The sequence below is a fragment of the Eubalaena glacialis genome, chromosome 1 (assembly GCF_028564815.1).
Source record: "Eubalaena glacialis isolate mEubGla1 chromosome 1, mEubGla1.1.hap2.+ XY, whole genome shotgun sequence".
In the NCBI taxonomy this organism is placed as follows: domain Eukaryota; kingdom Metazoa; phylum Chordata; class Mammalia; order Artiodactyla; family Balaenidae; genus Eubalaena; species Eubalaena glacialis.
Window position 1 is genome coordinate 106,593,192 of NC_083716.1, and position 12,065 is coordinate 106,605,256.

At 53.2% G+C, this 12,065-nt stretch overlaps 1 protein-coding gene across 1 annotated transcript in view; it reads left to right on the plus strand.

Moving 5' to 3' along the window:
- GLI2 (GLI family zinc finger 2) overlaps positions 1–12,065 on the plus strand; it is a 247,026-nt gene that overhangs the window by 179,272 nt on the left and 55,689 nt on the right. The window contains 1 exon segment of the mRNA XM_061198931.1: positions 3,533–3,638. Within this exon segment, the coding sequence (XP_061054914.1) occupies positions 3,533–3,638 (106 nt within the window).

Below are 12,065 nucleotides of genomic sequence, written 5' to 3' on the forward strand. Positions count from 1 at the left end.
ACCCTGCAGGCGGCTGTCCCTTATGCCTCTGCTGGGAGGCCCCAGGCTCCTCCTCCCCAACCTCTCATGTGCGCGCGCACACACACACACACACACACACAGCCTGGTCTTGTGCAGCAGCCGGGTGACCTCGGTGCCATGTCCGCTTCATGTTTGCCAGGTCAGCAACCATGAGCGCTTCATTCCTGGGCATTTTATTGCTCTTTAGACCTGGATGAACTTGCATTACTTCTGAGAAGAGCACTGCTATAGCTGGTGAGGCAGAGGGGAAGGTCTGGGCTCTTGTGGCCTCAGGGGACCCCCTTCAACTTCTGCAGGTTCGAGATCGGGGGAAAGGAGCATCCCAGGGTGCTGGAGAATGGTCGGTGGAAAGACTAGGAATTCTGGGGTGAGTGCAGCCTGAGCTTGCAGTGAAGACCCAGGAGTTGCTGTTTGCAAGCACTGAGAGCAGGGCCCAGCGCTGTATGAGCGCTTGTTAAATGTGACACATAAGCAAGGTCGGGACAGAAAGACCCCGGGATCACCCTTGCACTCAGGGAGCCCCGGAGTGTTCGTTGGGGTGGTATAGAGGGAAAAGCCCATGCCCAGCCGTCCAGGGCCTTGGATTCCCCTCCTGGCTCTGTTGTCTTTCAGCCCCATGACTCTGGGCTGAAATCACCCTTGGCCTCCATTTCCTCATCTGTGAAATGGGCACAGTAACACCTACCCTGGCTGCCTCAGGGGGCTTTCGGATATACAGGGAAACAGAAATAGACAAAAGCAAACCATGTTTATTTTGTTAACAATACTGTAATCTGGTCTGCCTGGCTGCATTTTAAAAAAAAAAACAGAAACAAAAAAAACATAAAGGCTCTTTCCTGCAGGTCTGGGGAGGTGAGTACTGCTTCCCTGCTGACTCCCCTGGGGATTTGGGGAAGCCCAGTTTGTCTCCCAGGCTGTAAGCAGGCGAGCGGGCCCTCCGCCCTCCCCAGGGTCTGCAGGGAGCAGAGAGTGACTTGTCCCCTGCCCCACAGCCAGTAAATGGTGTAATCATGGTTTGATTATGGACGGCGGGGCTCCAAACATTAGTAATAATTGTCATCATCAGCAGTAACACGTACAGAGTGCTTCTTATGTGCACAAGCCCCTCTCGGCAGGAACGTTTTATCTTCAGGGCAACCCTAAGAGTAGTTGGTGTTACTTGTTTCTGGATGGACACAGGGAGATGCAGAGGTAACGGAGTTTGCCTGAAGCCAGGCAGCTGGTGCGCAGCAGCTTTGCTCCAGGTCTGTGACTCCCAGAGAGTGGCCGGTCCTCCTGTCACCGTTTTCAGAGTCACAGCTGCACGCCCAGCCTCACCTCCTCAGAGGACACGGGCCTAAGGGGAGAAGAGGGTGGTCATTCCCACAATCACCAGCCCCGGAAGGGAGCGCCCGACTGCAGGGATGGGGCAACGCACCAGTGTCAGGTTTCCTCGGAGCCCAAGATTTGTGGAGTCTGGGTTTGGCAAGTTGATTTAATCAGAGTGAGAGGATTTGCTTTCTTTATTCCCAGTCACCGTGGAGGGTGTCAGGATTGTGGAATTAGGAAGATAAAATTCAATATGTAAAAATTAAGGTTAAACATCAGGAAGAAGGTTTCCTCTTGTTAAAAATTCATAAGCGATGAACCCAAGTGTCCATTGGCAGGTGAATGGATAGCCCAAATGCGGTATATCTATACAATGAATATTATTCAGCCTTAAAAAAGGAAATTCTACTACTCAGCCATAAAAAAGAATGAAATAATGCCCTTTGCAGCATTATGGATGGACCTAGAGATTATCATACTAAGTGAAGTAAGTCAGACAGAGAAAGACAAGTATCATATGATATCACTTATATGTGGAATCTAAAATACGATATAAATGAACTTAGCTATGAAACAGAAACAGACTCACAGACATAGAGAAGAGACTGGTGGTTGCCAAGGGGGTGGGGTGTGGGGCAGGGATGGATTGGGAGTTTGGGATTAGCAGATACAAACTGTTATATATAGGATGGATAACCAACAAGGTCCTACTGTATAGCACAGGGAGCTATATTCAATATCCTGTGATAAACTATAATGGAAAAGAATAGGAAAAAGAATATATATATATGTATAACTGAATCACTTTGCCGTACAGCAGAAACTAACACAATTGTAAATCAACTGTACTTCAATAAAAATATATTAAAAAAAAAAAAGGAAATTCGGACACATGCCACAGTGGATGAACCCTGGGGACGTGAAGTGAAATCAGCCAGCCACAAGACAAGAGATACTGTGTGATTCCACTCATACTAGGTTCCCAGAGTAGTCAAATCCATAGAGACAGAAAGGAGAGTGGTGGTCGCCAGGGGCCAAGGGAGGGGGAGAGGGAGTTGGTGTTTAATGGGGACAGTTTCAGTTGGGGATGATGGAAAGAATTCTGGGGATGCATAGTGGTAGCACACTCAATTGTACACTTAACCATGGTTTAAAATGGTAAATTTTATATGTATTTTACCACAATAAAGAAGGAATTCGTAGTGCTTACAATACCAGGATCTGCTTGCACAGACACAGTCGGCAGCATTATCCGTGTGATTTATCACCATAGGCCTGGCAGTCAGCTGACCTGTGTGCGTGGAAAACGAACCCACCGGATTTCTTTAACCTCTTGAGTAATTCAGACTCAACGCTCAGCCTCACTGGCCTGTGGCCCTCAGCCTGAGCGAGAGCTGACTGAGAAATCTTAGCCCTTTTCCCCGTGTAACTACTTTTTAAAGAGCCTTGTTTTCCTAAGGCCTATAATTATGCTTGCCTCCAGGGTACCCAGGAATTTTTTTTTTTTTTTTTAAATTAGCAAAGAGCATCCTGCAAGTATCATGATTTGCGGAGGACAGGCCAAGCGCAGACAGGAGGCTGACGCACTCTGGCAACCAGGTCTCACGTGTCAGCGTCGGCATCCCGGGGGCCAGCGCACTTGGGGTCCGTAATGCATATTGAGATATTGAGAGCTGGAGCATTCACAGACCCACAGAGGTGTCCACCGTGGGCTGCCCACAGGACGGGGCTCGGTGGCACTTGGCCTGCCTGAGGCTGGCCGCAGCCGGGAGCTGGCCCTGCCTCCACAGACAGTTCTAGGTCAGTGTCTCCAGCGTGGGGGGCCGCAGCGTCCGGAGGCCGTGCCCCGGGGCTGCGGGCGCCACACCCGGCCAAGGCCAGGATGGGCAGAAGCCTCTGTCAGCTCTGTCAGCCCTGATTTGCGGCCAAGTCTGTCATCTCCCCGAGTTCAAAGAGCGCTTAGCTGCTTGTCTTTGTCAAGAGCGCAGTTGGGGGTCTTTTATGTGAAGGATGTAGGGTTCCCGGGCTGACTTTGATTATTTATTCATCCCCCTTTGTGGGTGTGTGATAGCCGGGCACCCCGGAGCCCCCCTGTCCTGAGCGCTGCTGCTCTGAAATTCATTGAGCTTTAAAGCCCTTTGAAAAGTGCTTTTCGAGGGAGGGGAAAAGTTTTTGAAGTCCTGTTTCTCTCTCCCCTCCGCAGTGCCAACACATCTCCTGCCACCGTTCCACGCCCCCTTCCCGATTGACATGCGACACCAGGAGGGAAGGTACCATTACGAGCCTCACCCTGTCCACGGTGTGCACGGGTAAGTTCCGCCCGCCGCCCCTGCCTCCGTCCACCTCTGTCACCCCGGCGTGCGTGCGCTGACCTATGTGAAGGGGGACTGCGGGGTGTGAACCCCAGCTCCCCTCTGGTTACCTGAGAAAGAAGTGCACCCATCTCGCACATCACGGCTTCCAAGGATGCAGGGGGTCCTGGTGTGTCCACAAGCGCCCTGAGGCTCTTCCCCCATCCAGGCAGTGGGGACGCCCTGCAGACCAAAGTCCCCATATAAGTACTGTGACTTTGGATCGACGTTGTCCCAACATAATCATTCATAGTGCCCCCCCCCTTCATGCTCTCAAGTATCCCAGTTTGGACAGTGAATTACAGGGTAACCCTACTCATAAGGACAAGCTCAAGGTTATTCTTTGGGGCCTCTCCTACTCCCTGCTTTAAGACTCCCCAGTGAAGGCGTGTGTCCCCTGTGTGTCTCTCTCTAGACCTGTCCCTGCCCCTCTTCACTCCCACCCAGGGTCTCGGAGCCCGTAGCTGATGTCACTTTTCTTGGTCTTTATTACTCCAAGACTTGACCCCTTGCTACCTCATCCATTTTGCTTCCAGGAGAGAGGCTGAATCCTTCACCCCACCCCCTGTATCTCCACTGCACCCCACACCTGCCTCTTGACCCAGACACCTAACCTGTCCACACCAAGCTGCCGTTATGGTTCTAGCCCACCTGGACCTGGGTCTCAGCCCCTACTGCCCAACCTGCCTGGAACGGCCCCTCCTCCTGACCACCTCCTCCAGAGTCCCGAAGCCTCAGCTCAGGGGCCACCTCCTCCTGGGAGCCCACCCTGAGTGGGGGTCCTTCCCTGGATTCCTGCCACACTGTAGCATTGGAATGAGGTGTCTTCACACTCTGTCCAGTGGGCTCTGAGCTTTGCTCTGAGAGCCATCGACACCCTCCATGCATTCCACCCATTGAAGACAGACCCTGCTCCCTCTCCCAGCTCCTGCTGGAATAAAGTCAGTCAAAACTCACTGAGACTCCACTATATTCAAAGCCCTGTGCCTGAGAGGGGGGCAGGTGACTCCTGTTTTGGGGCACCCGCTGGTCACCCCAGACAAAGCAAATCTGGGACTTCTGTGTGCTTTTTCAAGATGTCTTGTATGTTGCAATAATCTCAGACATATAAAAAAGTTGCAAAAATAGTGTAAAGATTTCCCGTATACCCTCACCCGGTTCCTCAAACGTTCACTTCTTACATAACCAAAGACTGGTCCAGTGCTATTAACTAACTCATAAATCTTATCTAAATTTGGTCAGTTGCCTGTGGATGTCCTTTTTTTCCATGTTCAGGATTTAGCCCTTGCATTTAGTTGTCATAACTCCTTCGTCATCTTTAATCCAGGACATGGCTCAGTCTCTCTTGCCTTTCATGACCTTGACACTTTTTTTTTCTTTTCCATTATGGTTTATCACAGGATATTGAATATAGTTCCCTGTGCTATACAGTAGGACCTTGTTGTTTATCCATTCTCTATATACTAGTTTGCATCTGCTAACCCCAAACTCCCATTCCATCCTTCCCCACCCCCTCCCCTTTGGCAACCACAAGTCTGTTCTCTATGTCTGTGAGTCTGTTTCTGTGTCGTAGATAAGTTCATTTGTGTCGTATTTTAGATTCCACATGTAAGTGATATCATATGGTATTTGTCTTTCTCTGTCTGACTTACTTCACTCAGTATGACAATCTCTTGGTCCATCCATGTTGCTGCAAATGGCACTATTTCATTCTTTTTTATGGCTGAGTAATATTCCATTGTATGTATGTATCACATCTTCTTTATCCATTCATCTGTTGATGGATACTTAGGTTGCTTCCATGTCTCGGCTGTTGTAACCAGTGCTGCTATGAACATTGGGGTGCATATTAGAGTTTTGTCCGGATATATGCCCAGGAGTGGGATTGCTGGATCATATGGCAACTCTGTTTTCAGTTTTTTGAGGAACCGCCATGCTGTTCTTTGAAGTGGCTGCACAAATTTACATATGACCTTGACACTTGAAGAGGAAAGGCCAGTTACTGTATAAAATGTCCTTGATTTGGGTTTGCCTGGTGTTGCCTCCTGATAAATTCAGATGATGCATTGGGGGGATACTCCCACAGAAGTGGTGCTGTGCCCTCCTAGTGCATCGTGTCGGGGCCCATGACGACCATACTTCTCATCCCTGGAGATGGCTAACTTTGATCGTTTGCTTACGGTGACGTCTGCTGGGTTTCTCCACTTTAAAGTTCATCCCTTTGTAATTACAAGTCCCTTGTGGGACAATACTTGGGTAATATGTAAATTCCTATTTCTCATATTTTCACCCACTCACTTGAACATCCATTGATGATTCTTGCCAAAAACAGTAACGTCTAGTATTTGCTAAATGGTAATTTTCTATTTCCGTGATTCCTTCCACATTTATCGATTGGAATTCTACTGTAAGGAAGAGCTGTCCCTTCTCCCCCATTTCTCTGTTTATCTGTGTCAAATCAATGTGTGGATATTTGTCCTCTTCTGTGAGTTATACTCTATTGCTGTCACTATTTATTGTGTTGTTCAAACTGTCCCAGATTTGTGCATTGGGAGTCCCTTCAAGTTGTCCCCTGTGTCATGTTGGGATCTTTGCGTTTTATTTTGGTGCATGTAGCTGGTTCTCATTTGACTAGAGCCTGCTGCTGATAGGCCTGTGTCCCCCTGGTGGACGGTGGGGCCGTTTCAGCCCTCTGCCCACCTCCCACGCTTCTCCCGCTGCAGGTGGCTGAGACCACAGCTCAGGCGGCTTCTGGAAGGTGCGTACTCTTCGAGCTGGTGGATCACCCCAAAATTGCTCAGTTGGTGGCATCTGAGAATCCTATGACTATCAAGGGAGCTGAGTCCCTTTCCAGGAGGGGGTTGGAGTGGCTGATTTTCTGCTCTTGAGAACTGTTTGGCTGGTTCCGTGACACAGATCCTGGGCACGGCAGGCCTGCAGCGAAGTGCTCCCCGCAAGGGGCCCTGTGCTGGTCAGAGACATGCGCACTGCTGAGAGCTCCCTGGGGGAGCGTGCAGGCAGGTGTGCGTCACTGCAGGGGAGCATCCTGGCTCCCATGTCCCCACATACCTAGGGGCAACGACAGAGATGTAAGAATACGTCACCATTGACGACTGCCGTTTCTCGAAATAACTCTGACCTTGTGGACAGACTCTGCTGTAAACACTTCCTGTGTTCATCTTACTTAATCCTCTCAACCCTAAAAGATGTGCATTTCATGTCAGCCCCATGTTACAGATGAAGGAACTGAGGCAGCACAGAGAGGTTAAATAATTCATCCTTAGGGCCTCCACTGAGGGAGTGAGAGAGTTTGACATCTAATTACCGCCTCCTGAGCCCCGGCCCTTGGCCACATGCTGGCCTCGCTCTTGGGAGCACATGCATGACCACAGATCCCCTGCACGGGTCCAGACGATTCCTTCTTGAAAGCTCACCTAGCCCTTTGCTAGGACACTGCCCCCAAACCTCTGGACCAGCCGCCTCCCCAGGGAGCCTGCTAGCAATGCAGAGTCTCAGGCCCCAGCCCAGACTTGCTGAGTCAGAGACTCTAGGATGGGCCCACCGTTTGTTTTTTATTTTTTTTTTGGTTTTTTAAATAAATTTATTTATTTATTTTTGGCTGCGTTGGGTCTTCGTTGCACGGTGCACGGGCTTCTCATTGCGGTGGCTTCTCTCGCTGCAGAGCACGGGCTCTAGGCGTGCGGGCTTCAGTAGTTGTGGCCCGTGGGCTGAGTAGTTGTGGCTCGTGGGCTCTAGAGCACAGGCTCAGTAGTTGTGGCGCACGGGCTTAGTTGCTCCGTGGCATGTGGGATCTTCCCGGACCAGGGATCGAACCCGTGTCCCCTGCATTGGCAGGCGGATTCTCAACCACTGCGCCACCAGGGAAGCCCTCATCGTGTGTTTTTAACACACATTACAGGCTTGAGATGCTCCGGCTGCAGGCAGGACCTTGGCACTGAGTCAGGGGCCCTCAGTACTGTCACTCCCCGGGCTAGTAGAGAGCTGTGGCCGGGAGGTGGCCCGCCCCGAGTTTTCTCCAGGCTCTGCCATTCCCCAGGTCAGGATTGGACACAGGCCATGTCCCGTCCCGGGGCCTGCTTCCCTCCTGGCCAGTGAGGGACAGAGAATGGGTGGGGCACCCAGAGAAGCAGGAAGTAGAGGTGGCAGGCAGCAGGGGAGGGCTGCAGGCCTGTGGAAATGGCCTTGTCACTCACTGGCCTGGATGGCTCTTTACTTGTAGGGCTGTTTCCTGCTGCTGTAACTGCCTGTCTCCAACTTGGTGGCTTAAAACGATGCAGATGTACCCTCAGAGAGCTGTAGGGGACAGAAGTCATAAGTCGGTCTTCTGGGCCTAAAATCAAGGTGTTGGCAGGGCTGGTTTCCTCCTGGAAGCTTCCGCTCCTGGAGAGAATCCATTTCCTTGACTTTTGCAGCTTCTGGAGGCTGCCTGCGCTCCTTGGCCCGTGATCCCTGCCCCTCACCACACCGCCTTTTTGCCTCCTGCTTCTTTCTCACATCACCTTCTTCCTCATCTGCAGGAGTTTTCTCCCTCTGCCTCTCTTATAAGGATGGCAGTGATTGCTTTTAGGGCCCTGAAATCCAGGACCCCCTTCTTGTCTCACAATCATTAACTCAATTCCATCTACAAAGTCCCTTTTCCCATAGAAGGTGGCATTCAGGGGTTCCCGGATTAGAACACAGACATCTCTGCGTGTCATTATTCGGCTCATTTGTGATCACCAAGCCCCAGTGCTAAGTCTGGCATCACCCAGCAGAAGACAATAAAAGGTGTCAATCATCTGTGCAGGGCCTGCAGGGCCCAGGCTCTGCACTGCAGCCTGGTTGTGCGCTATTAGGCGACCCTCCTGACAGCCCCGGGAAATGGGGCTGTAGTATGCATCTTACCGATGCAGAGGCTGAGGCTCAGAGGGGTGCACCGACTCTCCCAGGTCACCCTTGCACGGTGGGCCTGCTTGCTTCCACTCCAGGATTGAGGAGCCCAGCACCCCAGCCCCCCACCCCCCAAAGCCCGCCTCTGGCTGGGGTGCGCTCCCAGCAACTCTACGTTATCCTGGAGGCCGTTGGCTCCTGCCCAGGCCACAGGGGGGACACAGCACGTGTTCAGGGCTAACCTCGGGCCCTGGAAAGCCCACCCCTTCATCCCCCCAGGTGGGTGCCCCAGGTGGGAAACAGGATAAAGCCTGGGAGGAAAACGGGCTCCCTGGCTGTGGCTTCGGTGATCAGTGTGGTCGGAGCCTGGCGCAGAGCCCGATCCCTCAAGCCCCTGCTGTAGCCGCTCCTCCTCGCCGGCGGGCGCCAAACGCGTCTAATCACGCAGACGTTGCGCAGCAAATGACGTGCAGTGTCGTCTCCCGTCCTGTCGCCAGAGCCTCTGCGGCTGCTCGGCGCCCGGGACCACTGCCCATTGGCTCGCCTGGCCGCGGTGGGCGTGGCTCCGGGCGGAGCGCTCCGCCTCTGGCCCTGGCAGGCCACCTGGGCTTGAACCCCAGCGCTGGACGCACCAGCCTTGGGATGTGACTACCTGACCAGCCTGAACGAATGAACCTGTTTTCTCATCTGTAAAAAGCGCATGATAATAGTACCTACCCCATCTACTGAGTTATTTGGAAAATTAAATGGGTTAATACGAAGAGCGCATTTAGAACAGTTTGGAAACATGCAGTAGATGTTAAGGAGGATTGTGATTACTGTCGTTATTAGAGATGGAGGTTCATTGTGGTAGAAGCAGGCCATGGCGTGACCTTGGAAGAGGATGCTGTCTGGGGGCCGTGCCGTGGGAAGGTGGAGAATGGCGATGGCGGGAGGAGGGGTCTTTTTCCCCCCCAGATGAGGAATTTGGACTTTACCCTTTTGGCAGCCAGGAGCAGGGGGAGTGGACCGGTTCATTTTCAGGGCAACCACAGGAGCTGTTGGAGAAGTGGGGGGCATGGGAAGGACACCGGCTACAGCTGTCACTGTGGTTGGGACAGAGGAGGAGCCGGGCCAGGGCTGCCCGCACACCGGCCCAAACAGGAAGCTACACGTGGGAGGAGCAGGCGGTGGGTCCAGGGTGTGGAAACCCACCCCGTGCTGCCCATCTGGACGTCTCCCTATTAGACACCCACCCCCCCAGCCCTCTCCAGAGCTACCTTCCTGGAGGTGCAAACCCACCACCGGCCTTGCATGGCTCACTAATGCTCAGGTGGTTCCAGAAGGGTAAATGACACTGGACTCGTGGAGCGGCACCTGTCACCTGCATAAATCACAGGTGGTGGGGAGACAGATGATTGGGGGATGATCTTGCTGGTCAGGTGTGGTTTTCCCGAGACCCTGCCCCCCCGTGGGGACGTGCTCCTGAGTCTCCGAGAGTCCATTCTCAAGGGCAGGGGAGAGTGTCCCGCAGTCTCTCCATCACCTGGTAACCGCTAGCAGGGAACAGCTCTTTGGATCCCCTCCTGCCCCTGCCCCTTGGAAGCAGGCTCAGCAGGGAACGTGGGGACCAAGGCTGAGGCGGGGCACGGCAGGGCCCTCAGCTGGAGCCCCCCTACCTCCTCGGTGTGTGCGGGAGTCAGGGCTGCCTTGGGCCGGGACCAACTCACGTGTTTGCAGGGAGGGTAGAAGCTTGTGTTCCTGGTGCAGGAGACTGGGTAGGTCCTCAACTCCTCACCCTGCTTGTGAGGTCCTTCCCATCCGAGCCCTGCCCTGGGGCTTCAGAGAGGACCGGTGCCAACTGCTCGCAGCCCAGAAGGGTTAGAGACACCAGCTCGTGGAGCAGTTCTCAAACCTGGCTGAAAATCTGAACTAGGATGTGTCTGAAAGATGCACATTCCTAGGCCCCGACCCCAGAAGTTCTGGCTCTTTCAGGCTAAGGTGAGGCCTGGGAATATGCCTGTTTATAGACACCCACAGGCCAGAGTTAGGGGCCACCCTGCTTATTTTATACCCAAGAAAGCGGGCCCAGAGCTGTGTTTTGGTTGTCCAGAGTCAGAGCTAGCAGGCTTTTAGGCCTTTTCTCTCCATGATAACCACTCTCCAGTATGGGTGTTAAACATCCCCTGGTTCCTCCTCATCACCCACTCACAGATACCCACGAGTTGACCTAAATCTCTTCATATTCCCAGTCTGCGGAAGGAGGTGCGCATGCTGGAGGCGGGTGGGGGAGAAGGGGACGGACACAGCATCTCAACCATAGGGAGGACAGTCCCCCGCCGCTCTCCACTTGCCAGTCTCCATACCTGACCTGACATCCACGACCCCCAGCACCTGCCTGGATTCTGGACCTGAAGATCACCCGATCCTGAGCTGTAATTGGTGAGCAGTGCTCCAGCCGTCGCAGCCAAGGCCACCCTGCACGGAGAAGGAAGGGGGCAGGGCTCTTGCTAGGGACAGATGGCTCCGGGACTTAGCCATCAGTTCTTGGAAAGTCCACACGTATTTTAAAGTCCCAGGGGCTTCCCTGGTGGCGCAGTGGTTGAGAATCTGCCTGCCAATGCAGGGGACATGGGTTCGAGCCCTGGTCTGGGAAGATCCCACATGCCGCGGAGCAACTGGGCCCGTGAGCCACAACTACTGAGCCTGCGCGTCTGGAGCCTGTGCTCCGCAACGAGAGGGCACGATAGTGAGAGGCCCGCATACCGCGATGAAGAGTGGCCCCCGCTTGCCGCAACTAGAGAAAGCCCTCGCACAGAAACGAAGACCCAACACAGCCAAAAATAAATAAATAAATAAATAAATAAATAAATAAAATTAAAAAAAATAATAAAGTCCCGGATACTTTAAGGAGTGCCAGCTGGTGGGTGTGAAGGCCTCTGCTTCCCACCATCTTCTGGCCACTCCGTCACGTGTGTACACTGCCCACCCCCACCCCCACCAGAGCTGTGCAGGACGGCCGGACCCTGCCTCGTCCTGGCGACTGCGTATCAGTGGGGATGGTCCTCCCCGCTTCCCTCAAGAAGGTAGTTTCTTGGCTGTTGCTGGCTGAGCTCATGAACGGTCAGATCTGGGGGGATTTGAAGATGGCTTTTGCCAAGGTCAGTGTTCCATCATGACGGCACCGGCTCGTTGTGAGAGTAATAAACACTCAGTCAGCTCGGCTTGCGACTCACCTGCGTTGTCCTGGGCCCCTGACAGCTCTGTCCTCAGCCAGCCACCGAGGGGGGCAGAAAGATACGTGAAGATTTTCTTCTTGATTCTTGGCCCAGCACGCCAGGTTCACGGTTCAGAGAGGACCGGCTTTGTTTGTGTTTCGAGAAGACCGTTCTCTGCCCTCTGCAAATGTGCGTGCTTTTGCCCAGCGACAGATGGAAGAAAGGAGGAAACTTCCAAAGGGCATGTCCGCCTGGATCCCGGGCCAAGATGCTGGGCGGGCTCCCGGTCGCTCACCAG